This window comes from Sparus aurata, chromosome 18 (assembly GCF_900880675.1).
Source record: "Sparus aurata chromosome 18, fSpaAur1.1, whole genome shotgun sequence".
NCBI lineage: Eukaryota > Metazoa > Chordata > Actinopteri > Spariformes > Sparidae > Sparus > Sparus aurata.
In genome coordinates, this window is record NC_044204.1 from 23,286,267 (window position 1) to 23,300,239 (window position 13,973).

At 40.9% G+C, this 13,973-nt stretch overlaps 1 protein-coding gene across 3 annotated transcripts in view; it reads right to left on the reverse strand.

Annotated features, from left to right (window-relative positions):
- Nucleotides 1-7,351: 7,351 nt before the first annotated feature.
- The window catches only part of LOC115569117 (A disintegrin and metalloproteinase with thrombospondin motifs 2-like), a 135,860-nt gene continuing 129,238 nt past the window's right edge, over nt 7,352-13,973 (reverse strand). For all 3 annotated transcript variants that reach the window (XM_030397053.1, XM_030397052.1, XM_030397054.1), the window contains one exon: nt 7,352-11,125. In XM_030397053.1, coding sequence (XP_030252913.1) covers nt 8,577-11,125 — 2,549 coding nt within the window. In that variant the 3' untranslated portion in view covers nt 7,352-8,576. The remainder of the gene's footprint in view (nt 11,126-13,973) is intronic.

The following is a 13,973-nucleotide window of genomic DNA, read 5'->3' on the forward strand; positions in this document are numbered from 1 at the left end:
CTCCTCACATCCCTCCTCCCTCCCTCCCTCTCTCTCTCTCCCTAGCTTACTTTTGGTTTGCCCTCCTTCCCTGGTTCTAAAAATAGACTCACCATCCATTTCCTCAAACCCAGCACTGTCACTGGCCAACTGTATTGATGGAGAAGAGAAAAACAGAGGCAGAGAAAGAGGGAAGAGAAGGAGAAGGAGAGAAAAAAGAAACGGAACAAAAAGGCTGGAAAAGAGATGGGTTATTTTTGCCTAATTTTTTTTAAGACGTGCTGTTTCTAAAAATGGCTGACTGTTAGTGAGCACAGCCAGTCATTTTGGGAAATGTACTAAAATAAATTATGCTTTGTGACCAGAAATCTACATATCATAGCTGGAGCTACTGTAGACATCTCTGACCTCGCATTTGTGAAGCATATAATGTGCATCGAATGTGATGCACATGTGAGAGCTTTGCACATGCTGCTGCTGTGTGTGTGGGCGTGTGTGTGCATGTGTGCGTCTGTGCGCACAACCCATAGCTGCATAGCTGAGATCACAAGACGACTGACCTCAGGAAACTTCAGCCATCTCCCTCTCTGCCATTAACTATACCTTTAAAATCTTATACCTTTATACGACAACTGTTCTTTATGTAAATGTGTTTCATTACTGAGACGTTGGGGTGGGCCCAATAGTCTGCAGTTCATTTAAATTCATACTTGAAGATAACTTTATAATAACCATCATTAATAAATGGTTAATTTATAATTTCATACTGTTATTATTATAGTTTTTGATTTATTTGATATTATTTAATTATTTCACTGTAATCAGAGAATTAAATGCTTTATTAAACACTAATTTATTCTAAAGGGGCAACTGATGTTTGTAATAATTTGTTAATAAGTACTGTGTTGTTCATCTATAAACATTTATTGGGATGGCAATTATGAAGTTGCAGCTGATGTTTATAACTTTTACAATCGCTAAAAAAATAATATATATATATATATATAAATATATATATATAATTAAGGATGGTTATTAAAGGTGCATGTTGATGGCAACAAAGCATTTTTTTAAATGTTCTCCCACTGGGATTTTGATTTGAAACTAAACTGACTTCCCTTCCTTTATCAGAAGCTTGTTTCTCTGACACTCAATGTGCACGTTGTTTTGAGGGCATGTGACATTTGAGTGAATTGAGGCTTCTGACCACTGTGGTAATTGTCATGACTGTAGATCTGTTTGTTGTTGTTCTTGTCTGGTGTTGTCTTGTGGGTTCTTGTATTTGATTTCCATGTCTTTGTATCTTGTCTTGTGTCTTTTGTTTTTCCATGCCCTCATGTGTCCTTTAAGTTCTCCTGTGTATTTTCCTATGTTCCCTCTGTCTATTGCTTTGTTCCCTTCATGTGCTCCTCCCCTTCGTTATCTCACCTGTTGGTCCACCTCACCTGTTCCTCGTCTTGTCATCAGTCTAGTCTCTGTGTTCCCTTCACTCCTTGTCTGGTCATTGTTCTTGTCAGCTTCTGTCTTTGTCCATGCTCCAGTTCATGTGCCTGCTCCTGTCTGTTCCCTGTTCCCCCACGGTATGTGTTTTTGGATTTGAGTTTTGCATTTTGCCTTTTGATTTGAACTTTGCTTTTGATTTGAACTTTGTGCTATTTGGTTTGTACTTTGTCTTGCTGTTTTTGGTTGCTACTTTGCCTTGCTTTCATTTGCTACTTTGCCTCTTGCCTCCGTTTTGTCTGCTTCTGTTTTTCGTGTTCAGCTTTACAATAAAGCTCACTTTTTGTTTCCCCTAGCCTTGCCTCTCGTGTATAACTGCATTTGGGTCCACCTTCCCCTTTCCTTAGTCTTCCCTTTAACCCCCCGCCTGACAGTAATTCAATCATGGGACTGTGAACAAAAGCATAATATTTTAAATGTTTCATTTCACAGAGGTTAATTTAAAAATATGGTCTCTGAAGAACAAGTGGAGAAAAATATTGAATCTTTTGTAGTATGTCGACACTTGTTAAAACGTTGTAGTTCAAAAACAGGTAAAACAAATAAAACGACAACTAGAAATGTAGATGTGTATTTTAACACATTCATTATCAGCGTTTTGCAAGCTGAATATCTTGATGTAGGATGGTAGGACATGAATATACGACATCAGACCCTTCAGTCTAAAAGCTGCCCATGTGTCTGGGGAAAAACAGCTCTCTTATTGTGTGTGTGTGTGTGTGTGTGTGTGGCTGTGTGTGTGTGTGTGGCTGTGTGTGTGGCTGTCGGGGGCAGCATGAACTCGGATGAGTCAGATGAGTCACATCTTCTTTGCATCCAACTGCTTTTTCCAGAGCTCTAATGGAGTAGTCACAAGGAACTAAATTTGCCTCCAAGTCACACACAGACACCCCCCCACACACATGCACACACATATGCACACGATGTCACGTGCTGTCGTGCAGTTTTACTCTTAACAGACTCTTGGCCACCACACTGACTGCATTCATCAATCTGCATTCTACTAATGACAAACACCAGGCACAACATGAGACCCTCAGGCTGTAGTGGAGAAGAAAAACTACAAGATGTAAACTTATGTTGGAAGCTCTGTCTGTGCTCACATGGCAATAGCTCTCCTATCAGTTCATCGGCATATTAAGACTGGGCTGAGCAGATAGCTTTCGGCTGAATACGAGATTGATGAGGATATTTTCTCATGGCAACTATTGATGTTTTACTGCAACAACAAGATTTGAAAGAATGCAGTATGGCAGGCAAACTTTCCAAAAATAGATAAACAACAGGCATGGTTTCTGGCTCTTGAAAGGTTGCAGTCAGATGCTCTGCAAGTGCCTCTGTCATTGATCTATAGGAGTTTGAACACACTGAGTTATTTATTTTTCTTGCCTGGATATTTTAAAATGTAAAAATAAGCCTACAGATGACCTATCGTTGATTATTGGCTGGAAAACAATGGGTGCACATCATATAGTCTTACTTGGCCCAAGTTCAAATGTAATCACAGTAATATCAATGCGAGTGAACACCTAACACATACTCCTCTGAGGAAATATCCAGCAGGTAAACCTCAAAACATCCCTGCCTGAGAGTAACAGCTCATTAAACTATTACAGTTCTTAATTTCTTTATCTTAACTAGTTTTGTGCATGTTTAAGAAAGTCAGATACAAGCTTATGTGGATAAAACCAATCAATTAATCATCACTCAATCAAAGATTTATTGTCATTTTGTTGTACCAACAAAGTAATACAACAACAACAACAAAAAAGATTCTGTTTTTACAGGAGGCAGAAGACACAATAAATAACACATATAAATATAATTTAAAACTATGACTAAGGGCTCGTGAAGTGAAGTGATCCCTGAGGTGTTTTATTCCAGCTTAGGTCCTGCGCAATCTGTACTCCGAGGAACTTGATGTTCTCCACTCTCTCCACTGTGTGGCCACTGATGCTGAGAGGAGCGTGCACGGACTGTGACCTCCGGAAGTCGATAATCATCTCCTTAGTTTTATCCGCATTGAGCACCAGATTGTTTTCTCTGCACCAACCCTCTAGGCGTTTAACTTCTTCTCTGTACATTGATTCATAATTTCTATGAATGAGTCCCACCACTGGGTGTCATCCGCAAACTTGATGATCTGGTTTCCCTCTTGTCCTCTTGTCTGGATGCACAGTCGTGTGTTAGCAGTGTAAACAACAATGGACTGAGTACACAGCCTTGAGGAGATCCAGTGCTCAGCGTGATGGAGTTGGAAGTGTTATTTCCGACACGGACAGACTGAGGTCTCTCTGTCATTAAGTCCTGGATCCAGAGACATGTGGCAGTGTTTAGGCCGAGTAGGAGGAGTTTCTCCATGAGTTTCTGGGGGACGATGGTATTGAATGCTGAGCTGAAATCAACGTAAAGGATTCTGGCGTATGTGTCTTTCTGGTCCAGATGAGTGATGACTGATGCAAAGCATCCTCTGTGAAGCCGCTGGGACGATAAGGGGTCATGTGATGCAGGGAGGCTGGCTGTGATGTGTGGTTTGACAAGCCGCTCAAAACATTTCATCACAATTGGTGTCAGTGTGACAGGGCGGTAGTCGTTCAGACAGGGGACAACTGATTTCTTTGCTACCGGTATTATAGTGGATGTTTTGAAGCATCTGGGGACGATGGCCTGACTGAGGGAGATGTTGAAGATGTCAGTCAGGACATCTGCTAGCTCACCAGCGCAGATGTCCTGGGATGTTATCTGGGCCTCCCATTTTCTGTGAATTAACCCTGGTTAGGGTCCTGCGTGTGTCTGCAGCGTTGATGGTGAGGGCTGGTCCAACAGCTGGTGGAGAGGGACCAGCCCTCCCTCTGGTTGTCAGGTTTGGTGCTTCAAAGCGTGCAAATAAGTTGTTGAGCCTGTCTGGAAGAGAAGCATCATCGTCGTTGACCCCCTGCCTGGACTTGTAATCCGTCAGCACTTGGACTCCCTGGCACATCCGCTTGGTGTTGCCTGTGTCGCAGAGGTGTCCCTGGATTTTCTCTGCATAGGTGCCTTTCGCAGCCTTGATTCCCTTTGAGAGCACAGACCTGGTTGAGCGGAGAGCAGTCATATCTCCCGCCCCAAACTGCCAATTTCTACATAGTGTAGCTTTAATTAGAAAATCCTTTTCCCCTTTTTAGTCCCAAATTCACAAAAAGAAAGAAAGACAAAGAAACACTCAACAGAGAAGGTTTTTTGCACTGACTTTACACACAAACAAACCTTTTTCACAGCAGGCATTTTGACTAGTGGGAGCAGGAAAAGCACAAATGTTACGTATAGCATTAATGGCTCTGTTATGTTCGCGTTCTGGTCAATGTACTTGCTCTGTCGTAGCTATTAGCCATGGCAGTGTGACACCGGCCATGACCCTGAAACTGAAGAAGCATCTCCAAATGTAACCATCATGAACTGTGTTATTCATACCTGTGTTTTTTTGTCCAGTGACATGTCAAAATGTCCTCTGTGAATGAGCCTGCTGCTCTGTATCAGCTCTGTGATAAACATTTAATACAATCAGATGTTCCACAATGAGAGGGCCAGCAGTAGGGTAAGAATGAAAAAAAAACCCTGACTGTCCAGCTTATGCAATGGAGGGCCATGGTGTTGTTTGGCCGTCAGAAAGGAATCAGAGGAGCTCTGATAAAGATTTATGGAAAGGGTTTAATGAATCATGGGTAAATCAGGTTATTCCATGATGTAATAAAGGATTCCTTTCATGTTGTCAACTAATACCATTCTAAGTAAGCTGGACAGTCATGTTTTTCATTTTTTAGAAAATGTGTTCTTTCATCCCGACTTAAAACTGAATGTAGTGAGATTTTGAGCAGCTTATCTCAGTGATCGGCGTGGTATTTCTACAATACTATACATTTAGAGAGATATTGCATAAAAATAGATAATTTCAGAGGATTTTTCTCATACAAAAAGGCAAAAGGACGGTTCATGTTGTCATCCACCTATGGGCTCAAAAATAATGAGAGTGACACAGGAGGATGCTTATGTTTTATGGCTGATAAAAGCTTCAGTGTGTAGCTATAGAGAGAGGTGTACACTCGAAGGAGTTGAAGGATGGATAAATAGAAAGCTCATGATTGTTGAGCCTGGTTATTGATTTTTTATCACTCAGCTTCCATCTGCCTGAGGGATTCTGAGAAATGCTTATATGGTTTTCCTCAGAAAGGCAGAGAGGAGAGTTCTTCTGAAATATTTTTCAGGAAATAAATTGAATCAAAGTGGATGGAGATGTAATATAATTGAATAATTGCAATTCATCGAGATTCACGTTGGTTTAAGATGATGCAATCCATTGCAGCAAAACAAATAATCCCCTAGAAAAGCAACAGTTGTTATTGTTATTATCCCCTTTTTTAATTGACCACTTGGGTGACTATGAATGGGAAGTTAAAAAGGGTAATTCATCCAAAACGAGTCAGGAGAAACTAATAATCTTTGTCTCACTAAGAAGACAGCAGTTACATCACTTACGGAGAAGTAAACAAGACCAACATGATTTCATAATAGCATTTATCTCACAAGACCAGAGAAAGACAAAAAAAAAAGAAAGGAAACACATTGATGAGGCTGACGTATTATGGCATCAGTGGGAAATTAAGTGTTTTAATTATGATTGTTCAGAATGATATCACACTTTCAAACATCTCTCCTCTCTGTCTCGGCTCTTTGTTCGTCTCTGGGGGTGGGGGGAGGGAAATGGTTACTGACAGTTAGCATCACACCGTATTGTATCCAATGCAGTTCAAATATGCTGCACAGCATTCCCGACAGGAAGTTATAAGTAATCTAATATTCTCATGGCAGTCACGCTGTTAGGAGGTATTGACAGACACAGTGGAAAGTTAAGTGGCTGTTAGAAGAGTGGTGTGGAGAGTTCACAAGTTGGCCAGTTGTTGCCCGCTTTGGAAAACCACCGAAAGGGGAAAAAAGAAACCAAAAAACAACTGATGGCTTATGAATAATGCAAAAAATTAAGGGTCAATCCTTTATCATGTTAAATGTTACAGTGTTAGAACTAATTTCTGCTTATTTGGCTGCAACAATTGCTGTTCTGGGGCTAAGTTCATGCTTAAGGGTCAGTCCACAAAAAATACATATATATATATTTTCCCTGTTACACCATGGATATCTATCCATGCACTTCTTTCGTTATTTATAAATGCCTTTTCCATGATCTCCCACCCCAATACAACACAGAATAACACAAAATCAAAATCAATATCTAAATGCCTTTTCTGAAACAGTATCCAGACCTCCTCCTCCTTTTGAATCCCATGGGTAAGAATGACTCTGCTTAAGTCACAAATTTTGTAAAGTCATGCTGACCCGAGCTGGAGCTGATCCCCTGGGAATAAAGAGACTGAGAATATCTTATCTTTAGCAATTTATGATGTTAATTTTGGAAATAATCAGCCCTAAGACATACTAAACCTGATCTTCCAAACCTGACAAGTTAAAGAAAAGCATTAAGAAGGGTGGTTTGATGCTGACATGAGCACAAACATGAATACACTGATGATGAATACAAGTGCTATGTCTCCCCCTATTTGTCAGATATTGCATAACTGTTCAAATGGGAGCTAAATATAGGCTGAAGTAAAAGCTTGTGAGCACGCTATTGATAATTAGATGATGGACTGGCTCGAACTGAGTCGTGCCGTAAAGTCTTATATCACAGTGTTAACCTAAAACTGATGAAGTGAGGCTTACACTAGTGGTGACACACATTTCTGCTTATAAGGATTGACTGAGTGACATAACCACTGCTGGCTGCAGTAAAAAGATAAAGAAGGGCAGCATAATTCTGGAACACAAATCACACAACAAATAGTTTGCAAAATACCACAGGCACTTAAACTTTAATAAATATTAAACATTAAGTTCTTTTTCATATGTACAGATATCGTACAAAAAGATCCATAGGTACTTTTGCAGCTGCTGCAAGTTAGAGACGTACCAATAATAAAACTTTTAGAAAATTTAAAAAACACTGGCACTCAAAGCTTCTCTTTGGATACAGTTAATACAATCAGGCTTGTTTAACTTGTTATCGTATTTTTGTATTTTTTTGTACATAAATAAATGCATGAGGGACAAAAAAAGCACCATAGTTGACTGACCATTAAAAAAGAAAAACAAAAAAGCAACAAAATACCTTTTTTCTCATGGGTTTTTTGTTTTTCCACTTAGCTTACTGAGATATCAAAATATATCAGCACAATTCAGGAAGCACCAAGAGTTTGGCAATGCCCCTCACCAGTCTTCAATACTGTACCTTAACTTCCTGAGAGATGAGAGACTTCATGCAGTCAGACACATGTCTGCTCTGGTAAAAAGGCAACAAAATCCAAGCAGTGTAAACTTTTACTATTCAATTAAACCAAAAGTAAACATTATGATTGTATAGCATTTCCATATTGCTTTCCAGGCCCACATTCTCCCCTTTGCAGTGTGTTTATGGTATTCATAATGCTGGCCACTTAACAAGAAGATATTTTCATCTTGTCATACAGTGGCTCAGATTAGCTGAGAAATATTATTATCATTTTGTGGGGAAATGAAGTGCAGTCCTGGGCTGCAATTCAATATGGAAATGTAGTTTTGGATTCTGGGTTGTAGATTTTCTTGCTCCGTAAGTGCCAGTGGAGATTTTTACAAACTAAATTACACCTTATCTCCATCATCACTGAATCCCCAAACAAGCCCGTGGATGGTTTGTGGCCTTGCTTTGTAAAGTGCTGGTCAAACTGGATACACACTTTTCATCCCTTCTGTTTCTCCTTATTGTGTTTACACAGGCGAGGTGATTTGCTTAAAATCTGCACCAGTCTGTACTCTAAAGGGCTTTATTCAAAGCAACTGTTCAAACATTTGGCCATAATATTCTCTCTCTGCAACAGTCCTGATTGTTACAATAGTGATATGACAGAAAGATTTTAGGGTTTTTGTTGTGGAAAGGCCTGATATCATGGCAGTTCAGAGGGTTTAATTAGGGCTTACAAATATCTGTAAAGAACATGTTCATCTCTATAAGAGAAATGAGAAGGCGTGGTCCATCATGCTGAGTGGCCTCTCTTCATCCTGAGGAGAAAGTTCCGCTTCTCCTCCAGAAGCTCCTGAATGCGCTTGTTCCTGGTTCTTTCTCGGAGGTTGACCCGGCGCTTTGGGATCAAATTGTTCTGGGAGATGTCGTTGTCCACGCCGATGATCCTGTTATATATGATGTCAATGGAGTTGTTGTCACTGCTCTCATCTGGCCTTCGCTGAGGTCTTACAGTTGAGATGGTAGTGGTTGCAATGACTGGTTTTTCTGTTGTCAGAGAGATGGTGGTGGGAGGTGAGATGGTGACAGGGTCTGCGGCTGTAGTAGGAACAGGGATGCTGACAGGGATGTACTCAGACAGGTCCAGCCAGGGCGAGGAAGCGAAGTCTGTCATATCCTCACTGTTGATGGTTGGGATCACAATGCTGTGGCCGTCATCTAGCACCATGGTGTCACTGACCACTCCTACATTGCTGTAGGACACTGTGATGTCATCACCAATGATAATGGTCCCGCTGGTTACTGTGACATCGCCACTGTTACTCATTGTGACATCGCCACTGTTTGTCATTGTGACATCGCCACTGTTTGTCATTGTGACATCACCACTGTTTGTCATTGTGACATCACCACTGTTCGTCATTGTGACATCGGCACTGTTAGTCATTGTGACATCACTGTTTGGTGCAGTTCCACTAGGAATGTTGACATCCTCAACATGAATGGTTCCGGTAGGTGTTACGACATCGTCAAAAGTGTTGGGTGTTGTGGCTAAAGCATCATGATACCACAGTGGAGTTTCATCAGTAGTTGTTGTGTTGTTACTGATGTATGTGATGTTGACTTTGGACTCAGGGAAAGGTGTGTCTGCAGCTGTCGCATATACGCTAGTGCTTGACGAAAAAAAGTAGTCACTCAGTTGTTTAGGACTAGTATGAGGAGTGGCAGCTGTGGTGAAATATGAAGATGTTGTTTGCACTGTTTTCTTTTTTGGATAGGTCTTTATCACTTTGAACCTGTTTTGATTAACCTTGGCCTGAGTGGTGGCATTTTTGGGCCCTGGTTTTGGGTTATTTTGGAGATTTGTCTTTGCTTGGGTTTGCTTTGTAGCTTTTGTTTTTGGCTGAATGTTTTTTTTGGGATTGGCCTTTGGTGGAGCCTCCTTTTTGGGTGTGAGTTTGGGTTTTTTCTCAGGAGTAGTCTTTACTAGAGGAGTCTTTTTAACAGTGGTCTTTACAAAGGGAGTCTTTTTAGGAGTAGTTTTTGGCAGAGTAGTCTTTTTGGGAGTTGTGTTTGCCAGAGTAGTCTTTTTGGGACTAGTCTTTGCGGGAGTAGTCTTTTTGGGAGCTGTGTTTGCGGGAGTAGTCTTTTTGGGAGCTGTGTTTGCGGGAGTAGTCTTTTTGGGTATAGTCTTCGCTGGAGTAGTCTTTTTGGGAGCTGTGTTTGCGGGAGTAGTCTTTTTGGGTATAGTCTTCGCTGGAGTAGTCTTTTTGGGAGCTGTGTTTGCGGGAGTAGTCTTTTTGGGACTAGTCTTTGCCAGAGTAGTCTTCTTGGGAGCTGTGTTTGCGGGAGTAGTCTTTTTGGGAGTAGCATTTATTTTCTTTTTGGCATTGATCTTTGGAGGAAAATCTTTTCTTGTTGAATTTTTTGGTGCAGTATTCTTTTTTGGATTGATCCCACTCAGTTGTTTAGGACTTGTATGAGGAGTGGCAGTTGTGTTATAATATGAAGATGTTGTTTGAAGTGTTTTCTTTTTTGGATATGTCTTTATCACTTTGAACCTATTTTGATTAACCTTGACCTGAGAGGTGGCATTTTTGGGCCCTGGTTTTGGGTTGTTTTGGGGATTTGTCTTTGTTTGGGTTTGCTTTGTAACTTTTGTCTTTGGCTGAAGCACCTTTTTGGGCTTCTTCTTTGGTGGAATAGTCTTTTTGGGATTGGGTTTCAGTGGCTTGTCTTCTTTTGTACTGCTTTCTGTCATCAGCGTTGGACTGGTTGTTGCAGGAAGGTATGTGGTAGTTATCACACCGGATGTTGTTGGACTATTTGTAGTGCTCTGTGACTGTGGAATTGTGCTGTCATCTATGTCTGGGGCAGGCAGTGGCAGGGGATGAGCAGTTACACTGGGAGAGGTTGTAATAACTGGGGTGGTTAGCATGGAAAAGGAAGTGGATAGGACAGGGGCACTGGTGGATGCTTGAGTGGGGATAATTTGTGTAGTACTTGGTGGGGAAGGGGTGGAATGAGGAGGATCAGCAGTGGTGAAGGTAGGAGGATGAGTGGTGGTCAAGGGATCAATGGTAGAAGCTGGAATGGTGGTGACAACAGCTTTGGTGGGTTGATTGGTGGTGAAGTCAGAGCTGAGGGTGCTGGTGGGTGGAGCGTCTGATACACTGGGACGGATCGATGTGATGAGGGTGGAGGTGGAGTTGGGTCGAAGCTCTGCTATGTTGACATTGCTGCAGGACTTGCAGCACATGCGCTGGTAGTCCGGTAGAGAGCAGTAGCGCTTCAATACCTCCATACGACAGAACGTGGAGCGGTCTCCATGACATCTCTGGCCTGTGAAGGAGAGGACAGAGAGCTGAGACTGGGTGGAGCCAGGAGTAGAGACTAAGAAGTGATATGTGTCTGATTACTAGTGTGTGAAATAATGCAAATGTTACATTAGCATTAGTCTTTGTGTTGAAACAAACAGGCATTTGTGTGTGTGTGAGTGTGTGTGTGTGTTAGTTTCACACCGTGCAGTGTACAGTGGAAAAAGCCAGACCACTAGCAGAGGATGCAGGAAGAAAGAGGAGAAAAACCCAAACATCAAGAGCAGTCATGAGATTAGTCCAGAGCAACTGAAATGGAAAAAGAAGGGTCGCCAGTCTTGTGTTGTAAATATAAAACAGTGTTTCAGGTCTGAATTTTTAAACTAATTTTGACTTGCTCTTGCAAGCATGCAACTTTGTGTTACCTACATCCTAAGTGTAATTTTGATGGTACACTGATTTGTAATAGTTAGAACGGTGCCTCTGTCATTCAAACTATCCGCCCTGAACGCCTTTTCATGTACTACGTTCCTTAAGGAAAGAGGGTTCAATCTTCTATTGGTAGTGCAGAATGTACCAACTATCGCGATGAAATTGTATTATATTATATTGAGAAATTTTTGATCTGAAGTTGTCCTGGTATTTGGCCTCCTTTGTCTTCTAGTTGTTCCCTGGTGGACAAATGTATTTGTTGCTAAAGTAATTGCTAACTACAGTTATCTTAAATTGCCATTAGCTTGTAAGCCCAATTAGCCATACAGCTAGTTGACTCTGGACTGTAAAGCTCAGAGCACCAAGGGATCGTTGGTGTTTTCACCGTTAACACAGGAGCTTTGGACCACTGGGAAGAGGTCATTTTAAAATCATAAGCAGGGAATGCTTGCGGAGAGTGTCACTGGAAAGGGCACCAGAGAGGAGACCAGATGAGTGGGCAACAGAGCTGTGCTCAGCAGCCTAAGCTAAAAAAAAGCTAAGAAGAGACGAAGAGGGAGTGAACGAGCAAGAGGCTGGACAAGAGTCAATGTTGGTTGCAAGACAAACACCAATGTGGGCTTCTTGCTATTTGATGACGAGTAGTATGAGCTGGCTTACTATATCTTGTGTTGTCGTACTTGCTTGATGTTTAGCTGTTAGCAAAGTGATGCAAAGTGATGCTTTTGATTATAAGTAATGTAATTAGAATTAATGCACATGAACAACTGTCCATAATACATTAAATCCAAGCTATAGGGGTAGCAATACACAAAGAATATAATTTTTTGCATAATGTTGCTTTAATTTTTAATCCTCTACCACTCGACTTGTGCCCTTTTTGTACCATGCCAGTAAAAAGAAAACATGTTCTCCTGGTAATTTTTGACAATTTGACACTCTCTCTGACAAATAATCTAACCAGTCAACATTCCTGGTGAGAAAAAGATGACACTTTTTAAAACATTTTTATTGATACAACTTTGCTGTTGAGAATGACAGTAACTGAAACAATGAGATGTACGCCCCCCCTGCTCAATATATAGATATATTCTTTTCTTAAGAAAAATAATTCAACTGTATCGAAAGTTACAAGTTCACAGTCACTTTGGTAAAACACTTCATTACTTGGAAATCAACCAGTCAATCTGTTAATCGATTGAAAAAAAAAACATGAAGTACATAAATTATATGGGCTGTTTAAATAAAATACATAATTTCCATGATGATGTAAAAACTGGAATGGCACATTAAGTGTCATATGAAACATTTACAAAACATTAATAAAATTTCCCTGATAAATCAAAGTGCATATAGACGCAGTGCACATAGTCCATCTGAATGTTTCTTCAACGTTAGCCAAACGTTAGCCAGCCCCACGCAGCAGGCCAGTGAAGCCACAAAACAGTTACCCATAGTATAGAATATTATAGAAGAAGATAACAGTCATGAACATTATTAAATACAGTCAACACCAATGTTATATACAGTCGCACTGCTAGGTCTGGCTTGGTCTCATACAGTCCAACTCCAGCAGAAGGAAACCTTGGATAGCTCGCTACATAGTCACAACAGAAATATGTGATCACAATACAATGACAAGTCTGAAGTGTTTTTTTTTTCTAGATGCCATATGTGTCGATACCCTAGGCCCTTTGTAAACCCTTCCCAGTAGTCAGACATTGGTCCAACATCACCTTGGTAGGTTTGATGGTCGGCGGGTGTGAGTTTGTTAAGTTGGTTTGAAGCTGCCTCTATTCCGAGTGAAACTTTGAATGAGTAAAGCCATCTCTTTCACAGATAAATGCCATTACATTCAATCCAAGATAAGGCATTGTTCATGTGGTTAATGTTCATCAAAAGAAAATGAGATCATCGGACGCTCTCAACTCAAAGTTTATGAGGTATTTCTGTATCTGATCGCGATGTGTAAAAGCCCGAATGATGAAGCTCTTTTACACACAAACGCATGCAAGGACACACACACACATAAGCAAACGTACTCACACCCACATACACACACATACACAATCAAAACCCTCTTTCACAGACAAGACAAGTATATCTCATTCAGTCACGCATCCATTTACTCACTCATCTAAGCTTACACACAAGACACACATTGTATCCATACAGAGACACACATGCGTGCGCACACACACACACACACACACGCGCACTAACACACTCGCACACATGTACATACATGCATACAGGTGATGAATGCAAATGTGCATGACAAAACGTGATCCTATCCGTAAAGAAAACAAGAAGCGACAGTAAACCACTGATCCATCTGAGAGAATGGAGAGGCAACTAACTGACCAAGTCCTGCATAATATAGGTCTAACCCCTTCCCCCTGAAACACTTTACCTTTATTAAATAATCATCTGTATTTATG